Source organism: Jaculus jaculus, chromosome 1 (genome assembly GCF_020740685.1).
Source record: "Jaculus jaculus isolate mJacJac1 chromosome 1, mJacJac1.mat.Y.cur, whole genome shotgun sequence".
Taxonomy (NCBI): Eukaryota; Metazoa; Chordata; class Mammalia; order Rodentia; family Dipodidae; genus Jaculus; species Jaculus jaculus.
The window spans coordinates 108,865,468-108,877,902 of NC_059102.1; the positions used below are offsets into that span (position 1 = coordinate 108,865,468).

Genomic DNA, 12,435 nt, shown 5'->3' on the forward strand with positions numbered 1-12,435 from the left:
GCCAGGCTGGCTCCAGGGGTCCACTCCAGTGGTTCTTTGTGAGTGGCACCTGTCAAGCAAGTTGGAGCACACAGGATGAGGCCTGTCTTCAACATGTCCTCTCACCTGCCTCCCAGGGAAGAGGCAGGAGACTTTCTGGGCTCTGGTTTCTGAGACAGAATTGGCCAGGAGAAGGCATGCCCTCACTGCTATGGTGGCTCACCTGTTCAGGCCCTGGCAGTAGCCGATGGTGGGGTTCTGCCAGGAGAAGGCCAGCAGCACGTGGCGGAGCTTGTCAGGGAAGTTGGAGGTAGGACAGGTGAAGTGCTTGTTGGTGGGGAAGGTCCGATTCAGGTCCAGCTCAATCTGGCGGGCGGCGGGGTGCTCGCAGGCCTGGCCCCGGGTCAGCAGCTCCTGGTAGCAGCCTGGAGCGTGGAGGTGCTGGACCCGGCGGTGGACTAACCACCTCCACACGCGTGGCCGGTGCTCGCGGGGCACACCTGCCCTCAGGAGCTGCTTGAGCTCAGCTGAGGGCACGAGCTCGCCCAGGGCAGCCCAGCGCTCCTGCAGCGGTCGCTCCACAGCCTCCAGGGCCAGCAGGTGGTGGGAGCGCACCTCTAGTGCCTGGATCTTGGCCAGCAGCTTCAGGTCCTCCACTTCATAGTCTGGCACCGTCAGGAAGCCGTAGTCGTCATACTCGCTGTTGACAAAAGGCCATGTTAGCAACTGTGTGCAGAATCTGTCCCTAGATGAGGACCCAAGGGAAGGGGAACAATTTTTCTTCCTGGCTGCACTGCAGCTCTGGACAGCTTGCTCCAGTCCCCAGCCTCAGTTTGCTCATATGTACAATGGGTACAGAAACACCCCACCCCCCGCTTTCCCAAGGTGATGGAGCTCCCTTGTTATAGCTACAAGTGTCTATCCTGAGCCCAGCTCTGTGAGCAAGCACGGGCTCTGCAGCCACTCTGTGCAGCCAAGCCAACAGCTCCTGCAACGTCAGTGTGGAGACAGCAGGCTCACATGTGAACAGGGACAGATGGCATAACAACAAGCAGAAGCATACGAGCTGGAGACCCCTTCCAGGGCCCCGACGCTTACTTATCCCTACCATGTGCCCTGCATGTGCCATGTGTCCACCCCAGTGATCCTGCAAAGCAGGAGTCAGCCACATCACACAGAAGCTGAATAGGACTTGCCCAAGGTCATACAGCAAGACAGCCAGGTCTAGACCAAGGCCCAGACTCCTGCCAGTAGCCCTCAGGGGCCTTTGAGCACAGCCACTGGCCCTTCTGTTTTCTGTCCACTGCACTCAGCAAGGGCTGGGCTTGAGGAGGTGGCCTGGGTAGTAGAGAATGTGGTGCGCGTGTGGACTAGGGTGAGGGGCTGTCTCTTCCAAGCCCGCCCCATCAGCTGGCAGGGCACGCTGTGTTTGAGGCCACAGTTACATGGTTCTTGCATATTCTGGGGTGGCAACTGCAGCAGCGATCCTGTCACACAGATGGCCCCTCTCGGGCTACCAGGCAGGCTCACCTGACAGGACTTAGCTCCATGCTGTCCGAGGCCTCACCCGCTTCCCACTGTAGCGCCTCCTGGATGAGCTGTTGCAGCAGCTCTGAGACCTCACCGGCCTTGGGTCCTGCGGTCTCCTGAAGCTTCCGCAGCCCAGCCAGGTACTTGCTTTCCACCTGGCAGTTCCTGGCTTGCAGGTAGGCACACTGTGGGGGAGGGTCTAGTCAGGCTACCAGAACTCTGAACAGCTCTGCATCCTCCCAGCTTTCCTCTCCTTCCCTACTGCTTCCCAAACCTTCATATAGACAAAGGAGACTGTGATTTCCAGCAGGGGAGGCAACAGAGGACCAGGACCAGAAAGGGAGCTATATCCAAAAGGACAGACTGCAAGGACCTTGCATGGTCTATTGTCGCTGCAAGCTCGGTGGCCTGTGATAAGTTATCTAGCCTTTCTGTGCCTCAGCTTCTTCATTTGTAAAAATAGGGATCCTGGCAAAGATTGGTGAGCTTCCTTGTAAAGCCCTGCCCGGGTACGTGACACAGAGCCAGCTCTCTTCCAGTGTGTCTGGGAGGTCGCTGCCCAGGCGCCCTCTGCTGCCCACCTAGGCTTCCTTTCCTTCCTTCACCCCCTCAGGCTTCTGAACACCCGCTTCCCCTGGCATGCTGCCCGGTGCCCTCAATCTGCTATCACTGCACACGTAAGATCGTTCTGGGCAAGTCAGGCCAGCTCTCTGGGCCTTGTTTCTTGTCTGTTTCTGTGCGATGGGGACAAGGAAGCTCTGCTTCATTGTGCTGCCACAAGTGCTGGGACAGGCCTGCCCAGCCTGTCGTAGTTTCATAGTTGAAGTTACAAACACGTCACTGGCTGGGCCCATGGACACTCCATTCCAGCCCTGGTGGGAGTCTGTGGCCACCCCACTCCTTGTTGACCCCTGCCTTCCTCCTCCCTTTTGCTGGCCACTTCTTGTGTCCTGCCCCTAACACACTTCTCAAGTACTGGGCTCCAAACACCCCTCTAAGTCAAGCTCACCCTCTGCAGAGCAGCCACAGCTGTTTCTTCAGGATATGTGTGACCTGGGACCCTCTAAACTCCCAGTTCTCTCCAGGTGACACAGTAACCACTGCTCAGCCTCAGGCCCCCCAGCCCACTACTTGCCTCTTCTGGAAGGCCTTTCTCCACTCCCCTGTCTGGATGCTAACTCGCCCCATACTCAACTCACAAGCCCCAGGCAGCCTGCCTCGACTTCTTGCCTGTGTCTGGTCCCGTAGGGATGTGTGGAATTCAACTCCCTCACTAGTGTGCATCCTTCTTGGGGACAGGGCCAGACTTCCTGGTCTTGTTCCTCCTCCACTGCTGCCAGTTAACATAGGAGATGCCATCAGCCAGGCTGGAAACTGCAGAAGCGCCTAACAGGGCTCTGTATGTGACAGGCTTATAGCCCGGTGGGCAGGCACCGTGTAAGGAGAGTGAGTAGGCTGAAGGGCCAGCAGGGAACAGAAGGGAGCGCAACGTGGGGATGGCCACCCCAGCCCCGGCACCTTCGTCAGCAGGGCCTTCTCCTTCTCGGCCACTTTCCTCCAGATCTTGGTCACTTGGTAGATCTCAGAGTTGAGGAAGCGGTTCTGGGTCCGGTATGCTTCCATGTCATCCTGGAGAGGAGAACATGGGTCAGCAGGCATGCTCGTCCTAGGAGGTGCTTCCAAAGCTTCCTTCCTCAAGCAATTCTCAACAACACAGAAAAGGAAGTCTGAAAGAAAACTGTCCATAGCCTCCTCTAATCTGGTCCCAGCACACTATGGCACAGAAAACCCCAGGCATGGAGTTCAAGGCCTGGCTCTGATATCCCTGAGCCTCACTGACCCTCTCTTTCCTCATCCAAACATGGGACATATAAAATACCTCCTGGGAGAGTACATGGAGTAACAAGGGTAGCAACAAGAAAGTGACAAATCCAATAAGAGTTCAAGTAGGTGCTACTTTTATTTTTAGGCATTTGTTTACTCATTTACTGAATTCCTGAGACAGGGTATCATGTAGCCCAGACTGGCTCTGAATCTACTATGTAGCTGAGGATGCCCTTGCACTCCTGGTCTTCTCGCTCAAGTGCTAGGATTAAACATGCACCACATCTGGTTTAGTGCCATTGTTATTTTTTTCTTTTTCCTGAGTGTGTAATATATGCAGTGTATACACGTGTATGTGCCTCTGTGACATCCCAAGTGCTCCCCTGGTGACCAAGGAAGAATGTTGAGTGTCCCACCCCACTGTTCTTCAGCCTGTTCTTACTTGAGCCAGAGTCTCTAACTGACTTGGGAGCTTGCCTTGAGCTCCAGCGATTCTCAGGTCTACGCACCCCTCTGGGGTTACAAATGCACAGGGCCACACAAGCATGCCCTACAGGTCCTGGGGAGTGAACTGGAGTGGTCCCTCAGGTTTTTTCAAGCTCTCATGCTTACACAGGAAGTGCTCTTAACTGCTGAGCCATTTCTCCAATCAGTGTTTGTTTTTTCATCAATATATTCTATCTGATATTTACAGTCATGCTGGGAAAAATTTTTCTACAAGATGTAAACATTAGTATTTTTTTTTTTTTTGGTTTGTTTTTACAAGGTAGGGTCTGGCTCTAGCCCAGGCCCTGCCCTGAGCTCATGGCAATCCTCCTACCTCTTGCCTCTTGAGTGCTGGGATTACAGTCATGCATCACCATGCCCAGATCTACCCTATGATTCTATTTATTATGCTGGGAATCAAACCCAGGGCCTATAGCATGCTAAGTATGTACTCTACTACTGAGCTGCACTATTGTATTTTCAGCTCCCTTATCTTCTCAGACAAGGTCTCCCTAAGTAGCTCAGGCTGTCCTCTAATTCCATAGTAGCTGGTATCACAGACATGGGTCACCATACACAGATCCAATTTTTTTTTTTTTTTTTTTTTTTGAGGTAGAGTTTCGCTACCTCAAATCACTATGTAGTCTTAAGGCGGCCTCAAACTCACAGCGATCTTCCTACCTCTACCTACTGAGTGCTGGGATTAAAGGTGTGTGCTACCACACCAGACTGATCAATCATTTCTAATGATTTTCTGTAGCTACTCATAACCCCTGTCTTTCTGTTGTTTTTATAATTGGAGCCTGGGTATGTTGACCTGGTTTTTAAGTATGAATTCTGCTGTGATATCTGCCTCTGAACCTGGAGTTTTCCCTCTCTGCATGGTCACAGGGGAAGGAGGAGCCTGCTGCCAGGGCAAACAAGAAGCTGGGCAAGCTGTGGGAAGGTTCACATAGAGCAAAGGACAAAGACTCTCAGTCTTCATTCTGCTGGGAAGAACATTCCAGCACATACTCAAACACATAACACAGGCTCAAGTTAATCATAATGCTTGCAGGTGTTTCCAGTAGGAATCTAAGCCCTTCCTCTCCTGTTCAGGAAAACATTTAGAGCTGGAGGGCAGAAGGTGCCCTATAGGATGGACCTCAGGCAGGCCCTGCATCATCTGGACATGAGGAATGCCCGTCTTGGCACTTCACCCTCAGAAATGAGCCAGCTGTGTCCTGCTTCCATGTGATCCTGGTTTCTTTGGGTGGGTCTTCACTGAGGCCAAGATGATCTTCAAGGTCCCTCCTGGCCAGCAGCTCCAAGTCATGGCCTGGCTGCCCCACAAACACAGTCTGATGGGTGAAAATCCCTAGCTGACCTCCCCTAGCCTCCCACAACATGGAGCTGGCCAGTCTCACTGTGTCCAGGCAGAGAAGTGTGCTACAGCTGAGGTCCCTCTCTGCTCTCTCTGGCCCCCTGATGTGTAACTGCCAAGCATGCAGACTTGTGGGACCTCTTCTGCCTGGTAGGAAGTATAGTAATAAGACTTCCAGATGTGCCATGTTCCAGCCAGGCCTGGTGACCAGGGGCATTGACAGTGGGTCCACACACTGTCTGGCATTAAACCATGAGGTCTCGGGACATATGACTTAACTTTTCTATGCTTCATACCCTCATCTGGGAAATGGGAGTGTGGACTGATGTTCTCTGAAGAATGTACATCTGTCTGAAGTTGCTACAGATGCCTTGATACTGGCTAAGTTAGAGCATCATGAGGGACAGCTTGGGCTATTTGAAGCCCACGAAAACTTGAACTTCTGAATCTGCCCTAGTGTTCTCTTGACTAACAGATAAACATTTCAGAACAAAGTTCTGCCATCCCTATGGCTAAGCACACTGTAAGAACAGGTGGACTCACAGACAGAAGAGACTTCCCTGCCTCCCTGATACTCCCACCAAGGGAGATGGTACCTGCATTAACTTATGATTTTGTTTTGATCATGACCATAAGAGTTCATGCATCCTCTTTCCCAGCAGCACATGTGATTTAGGGGAACTTGAACACCTGTTCCAGGCCATAGTCACTCACATTTGGCTCAGAGTGAACTATTTTCCTGAAGTTGGCTCAGAGTGAACTACTTTCCTGAAGTGAAGCTGCTGCAGGCTGACAGGAGTAGGAGCAGCACCACCTCAAAGGGTGGCTGGGAGGCTCCCTTAGTCACCGCGTAATGGAGATGCAAGAGCGCTCGTGTGGGTTCTTCCCTGATGTGTAGGAAAGCCACAGGCACCCAGGCAGGGGAGGAAAGGGACTACCAGTCCCCAAGTTCTGCTGTATATCAGGTCTGCTTGCACAGTCTTCTGTTTAATTTAATCTTTATCATGGTGCTGGGGGGCGGGGAGTGAAGTGTTGAAGAACCACCATTCCCAATTTAGGTGAACCCCTGCTGTGACAGAGCCAGAATCCCAACCCAGGGGTGCCTCATCCCAGGCTGAGCACGGGTACCTCCAGTCTATGGGAATACGAATTTTGTCATATAGGGTACCCACTTCCACCTCAAGGACAGGCCCAGTGGTGCCCAGGCAGGGAACCGAGCACCCTTTAGATCCAAAGGGTAGGGGTGGTAGCTGGGCAGCCCCCTCCCAATCAGCTTGGTGCCCTACCTTGAGTGTTCTCCTTGGCTCAGAACTGTAGGAAGGAAAAAGAGAAACCTCAGAGAAGAAAAAAGCCACGTTGAAGTCATGAGCAGAGCAAAAGAGAAACACACAGGAGAAGTTAGAGTGCCCGCTGCTGCCGCCGCCACCTTGCAGCACCAGGCATTAGGGATTCTCTTGGGCAATGGCAGTGACAAAGCCTTGCACTGGCACGCAGGGACCACCACTGAAGCTGCGTGGCCTGGACTAGCCTTCCCCTCCCCCTCTTGTGACTGAGCTACTCCTGCCAGGGAAGGAGGGGGCAGACTAGATGCCCGGTCTTTCCAACTCTTTATTCTTTTTCTTTGAGACAGGGTTTTATGTAGCTGGCCTTGAATTGAACTCTACGTAGCTGAGGATGACCTTGAACTCCTGCTCCTCCTTGCCTCTACTTCTCTTCCAAGTATTGGGACTAAAGGTGTGTGCCACCACACTTGGCTCCCCCCTCCCCCTACTGACAGCTCTGAAAGTCAAGATGTCAATGATCCCATTCTTAAATGTCAGTCTCCAGGACACGAGAGTCATTTCCTTAAGCTAAATGTCCTCAATTTCAGGCAAGCAAGACAGTCTCTGGCCAAACTTAATGATGATGGATATCTGAAGGATCTTCTAAGAGCTACAAATTAAGAACCACCTAGAATATGTAACTCTCTAGAGCCTGAGACACTGGCCCTTGGAGCAGTCTACAAGGGTAAGATCACACGAAGGCCAGTCCCTTCACAACTGGACTCGATGACCAATCACAGCCCTGGCTGCTGGAGGGGGGGCACAATGACATGGTCCCTTGGTGCTCAGGAGCATCCAGCTGGTCTGTCTCCATGCTGCTCTACTGCGTCTGGAACAATGGCTGCCCGATGGATGGGAAGAGGCCCCTTAGCAGGCACAGGGCAGCAAGCAGCATTTCCACTGCTGTGTGCAGGGACAGCAGCCTTCTAGTGAGCTGCACCTGCACTCAGAGGATTGTTTTTATTTTAGCCCGGAGAATCTCTGGATTCAGACTAATAAGGGATTTCACAACTAGCTGGTCCTGTGGGTTTTCAGGTTTTGCTGGCAGGGAAGGGGGTATGGATCTTAAGTTCACTTTCATTTATTTATTTGAGAGAGAGAGAGAGGAAGAGGCATATAGAGAGAATAGGTGCACCAGGGCTTCCAGCCACTGCCAATGAACTCCAGACACATGCATCGCCTTGTGCATCTGGCTTACATGGGTCCTGGGGAATCGAACATGGGTCCTTGGGCTTCGCAGGTAAGTGCCTTAACCACACTAAGCAATCTCTCCAGCCCTTAGGTTCAGTTTCATTATCCTTCTAACAATTCTGTAGCCTCTTCATACAGAGGCAAGAGAACTTGCCCAACGCCCCATAGCTAGCAGGGAGCACAGCCAGCTCTCATACCCAGTGCTGGCTCACTTCACAGCACAGCAGTGGCCAAGGCTCAAGCTGCCCCACTAGTTCTTCTCGAACCTTCCTCCACTCTTTCCTCTCTTCCCCCTCCTCCTCTTCTTCCTCCTCCTACTGCTCCTACTGTTATTCCTCTTCTTCCTCCTCCCTCTCATCCTCTTCCTCCTTTTTCTTTCTTTCTCTGTACAGGATCTCATTCAGGCCTGGGCCCAACCTCAAACTCACTTTGTCACTTTGCAACACAAGTTAGCCTCCAACTCACAGTGATCTTCCAATGTTAGCCTTCTGAGCGCTGGGATTATAGGCGTGAGCTGCTCTTTTCTTTCTCTACCTCTACCACTCAGCAGTCCTTGGTTCAGGAGTGTTGGGGCCCCCCAAGTTACAGACACGAAAACACATGAGTGGCTACGAGAGGCAGCATCTGGGGCAAGACGGGCCCTGGTTCTCTATGGCTGCCTTTAGGGTCACCAGGAGCTTTGAGCAGCAGCCCTAGCCTTGGGCATCCTGGTGGTGGGCAAGCTCCTGTCACAACCTTCTACAGAGAAGGCTTGGGCCCATAGCCCACAACATTCTTCAAATGAAGTCCCCTAGCCACGTCATAGCTAGTCCCTGTGGGTTGGGATGGCCTGGGGGGTGATGTGGGGAAGAGCAGGGAAGTGGGGTGAAGCAGGAAAGATGGCAGGACCTAGAAGAGGCAGAGAAGCTGGGAGATGCAGAGCAGGGAGACCAGTCAGCAGACAAAAGCCCCAGTCCCGTTCTGCCCCTCCACCTCAGAATCAGCCTCTGGGCAAGTGCCCCTACCTGTGAGCCTCAGCATTCCCAGCTGCAAACCACTGCCTCATGGGGCCAGTGGAAGGATGAAGCGAGCTGGTACAGTAAGCCCTGGAGAGAGCCTGGCACATGGGACCACTCATTGGTGACTACTGCCCTTTTCTCTAGCAAGCCACAGCCAGCACAGGTCAACTGTACCATGTGTGGGACTGCAGCTTGAGGGCAACCCAGGCACCTTGGGGATCCTGGGGCAGCACAATGCCACTGAAGAATCTGTGTAGGCTAGGTCAGGCCCCAGTCTGTATTCTTGGGTTCATTCAGCTCTAGTCTGACAAGTCAGGGACATATCTGCTTTTCAGTGGTCCAGGGGAACCTGACAAACTGCACTGGGCCTTCAAATGAGGAAAGTGACAGAGGGAACAGCCAGTTTCCCTTTCATACCTATTTCCAGTTTGGAGGTTCCAGGTTGAGGGATAACCCTTGCCTCATCTAGACAATCATTGGCAGTGCCTCCCCAGGGCCAGGAAAGCATGTTGGGCTGGGAGGGAGGCCTACCTTCAGGTGCTCCATCTTCTCCTGCTGGCTCAGGAAGTCACCATCGGCAGGGTCAGGGGGCTGGGTCAAGTCCTGGGTGAGCTTCTCCGACAGCTTGCAGATGACCTGCTGCTTAGCCTGGTTCTTGTCCATGAGCAGCTGTGCGTGCTGCTGCAGAGCCTGCACCTGCTGCTCCCGCAGGCCGGCCTCGTGCAGCAGGCGCTCCCGCTCCTGCTCCAGGGCCTCCACCCGCTGACTCAGCTCTGCGATCTGGCGCACTTTGTGCCGCACCAGCTCCAGCCGGTCCTTGTCCTTGGCTGCTGCCAGGTACGCGCTGGATGCCCGCTTCTCCTGCTGGGCAGCCTCTAGCGCCTTGTGCAGGATCTTCACCAGCTCCTTGGAGGAAGAAGGGACAGCTGTAAGCACTGAAAGTGCTGAAAAGTGCCTGGCATGTGCCAGGGGCACTTGCTGACGCCAGTCTTCACAAACCCAAGAGGTCCTTGGTAGCTCCCCCAGGCATCTCATACCAACATTTCTTTCCAATTGTTGGTCCAACAAGAATGCTGGCTGGGCACAGGCTCCCCAACAGGTCCAGAAGGTGAGGCAGGGAGCATAATGGACAAGTGACTAGACTGCCTAAATGGAGATGAGCAGAGATGTGGGCTGCTTCTCCCGAGTCCACTGGACACATGCTCTGTGAGGGCCCAGTTCCCTTCCTTCTGGCTGGGAAGTGGCAGAAGAGAGCAGCCATCCCAGACCCCCAGCTGAAGTTCATGCTAAAGATGGCAGAGCTGTGCCCCCACTCCTCCCCCACCATCCCTCTGCCTCCCTGGGACAAAGCTCTACTCTTTTTTGTTATTTTCTTTAACATTTTATTTGAGAGAGAGAACGAGCACATCGGGGCCTCTAGCCACTGCAAACTAACTCCAGACCTTGTGCATCTGGCTTATGTGGGTGCTGGGGAATTGAACCTAGGTCCTTTGGTTTGCAGGCAAGCACCTGAACCACTAAGCCAACTCTCTAGCCCAGAAGTCTTAATTCTTGTCTGCATTCTTCAATGTAAGAGAGAAAAGAAACAGAATTTGTTTTAGGCCACAGTACTCAGAGGCTTATCTGTTACAGCAGCTGAAACCCATAGATCTGACTTATACATGTCCATTTCAGAGATGAACAAATTAAGGCCCAGGAGAGCAGAGTTCAATCCAGAAGCATCCAGAACTAGGGGGTAACAGCTATGTGACACATGGGTATTTCATTTTCTTACTCCTGTGGCAGATAATACTAATTACTTATGATGGACGGCCCCTTCCAATGAAGCTGGGTCAACATGAGAGAGGAATTACACAGGCACTCCCCATGCAAGCCACCCAGAGCTCATTCAGTCTTTGTGCCCTCAGCCCAGCCATGATGAGCAATGTCTGCAAGACCAAGACAAGGAAGCACTAGAAAGTTCAGAGACAAGCATGGCTTCCCCCTCAGCTCTACCTGCTCTTGTGGAAGCTCCCAGACTGTAGGGTCCCTGTGCCTGCAGGACTCTAACCTCGCTGGGACTCATACCTGTATAGTTTAAAGTAAGCTCAGAATCCCCACAGTGGGCCACTTGTCATGCTCTGTGCTAGTTCACTTGGAAAAACATATTTTTCCTAGAAACTTTACAAATGTACCCATGCTAAAGCATTTCAGTAAATGGAATGGCTGGTTAGGATTTAATTTTGGGGGAGTGAGGAGGGGTTAGAGTTGAGTAACTGGACCCCTGAAGATAAAAAGGGCAGGCAAGTTTTTCTTATCTCTTACCTAGTTTCAAAGAACTGCTTTTCCACCTACAGTCAGGACCTCTCCTGGGAGGGAGGTCTTTCATAGGATTTAAACATTGTGGCTGGTCAAGTTCAGCCTCTAGAACTTGGTGCCCAAGCTAATCTCTCCTGAGATACTCCGTAGCCCTAACCAACCAGCTGGCCCTCTGGTTCACATTGAGCCAAAAGACAGCCCACCACCCTAAGATTATAAATGCCTTACATAGGGAGAGCAGTCTCTCTCCCCCTTTCTGGTCACTTGGGAACTTCTAGCTGTGGTTAAGTTTTTCCTTTGCCTGGGCCTGGGCTGGCTTGGCCCAGGCTCAGGTCCAGGCCCAGTCAGGAGCCTCCTAGCCCTTACTCTCTGCATGGGTTCTTTATTGCCTTTAGCTCCCCACATGACAGGAGCTCCTTGAACCTTTTATTATTTATTTTTTTGGTTTTCCAAGGTAGGGTCTCACTCTAGCCCAGGCTGACCTGGAATTCACTATGTAGTCTCAGGGTGGCCTCGAACTCACAGCGATCCTCCTACCTCTGCATCCTGAGTGCTGGGATTAAAGGCATGTATGACCACAGCCCAAACTTTCTTTTTTCTTTTCTTTCCATGCTCCCCACCCCCAGACCCCTATCTGGTCACATGGACTCCTGAGCTACATGTGGCCCACATGGGCTTTTGGGCTCCACGTGATGTACTTCTGTTCTCCCCACTTTATCTCCCCTTACCTCCCAGCCTTCCCCTTTCTGCACTCCTTTGTAAAATCTAAATAAAATGCGATATTTTAAAAATCATTCTCTTAAATCTAGAATTGCCAATTCTTTGGTTAGTTTGCAGATATGAACTCAGGAGTTCCAGGAAACACCCCAGAACCCCAATTTCCTCATTACAGGAGAACTGCCAGAAATCATGACTTAAGAAGTTGACAAGACCACATTAGCAGGAGTCTTCTGAAAGCTTGGCACCCTTTCTCTCTCTCTCTCTCTCTCTCTCTGTTTTTTTTTTTTTTTTTTTGAGATGGGGCTTCTATTAAGTGTGGCTGGCTTCAAACTCAGGATCCTCCTGACTTGGCTTCCCAAGAAACTGGAATTATCCCCACACTGCCACATCAGACTCATTCTCTTTTTTTTTTTTTTTTTTTTTCCCTACCTACTCATCCATCCAACATTTATCAGGGTCAGTCCCACCTCCAAGGACTGTGAAGACTGGGGCTGAAAGTGCAGATGACTCTACAGCAGAATGCTTCACTTCTAGAGAGTGGAGCAAGGATGTTCGCTGGGGCTCAGAACTGCTAGCACCGCCCTCTGCCTGGGGTGGAGCTGGGAACAAGCCAGCACACTAAGTAACACCGCAGAGCCACTCAACCTGAGCCATGAGGAATGAGAGCCAGGGATGGTCGAGTAATAAGGGAGAGGGGGAGAAAGGGGCGAGGAGGACTTTACAG

General features: G+C 52.1%; 1 protein-coding gene across 1 annotated transcript in view; it reads right to left on the reverse strand.

Annotated features, from left to right (window-relative positions):
• Tbc1d2 (TBC1 domain family member 2) overlaps nt 1-12,435 on the reverse strand; it is a 57,621-nt gene that overhangs the window by 13,079 nt on the left and 32,107 nt on the right. Inside the window, exons 7-10 of the mRNA XM_004656953.2 lie at nt 9,225-9,599; nt 3,028-3,138; nt 1,510-1,694; nt 203-679 (exon numbers count right to left, since the gene is read on the reverse strand). Coding sequence (XP_004657010.2) covers nt 203-679; nt 1,510-1,694; nt 3,028-3,138; nt 9,225-9,599 — 1,148 coding nt within the window. The remainder of the gene's footprint in view (nt 1-202; nt 680-1,509; nt 1,695-3,027; nt 3,139-9,224; nt 9,600-12,435) is intronic.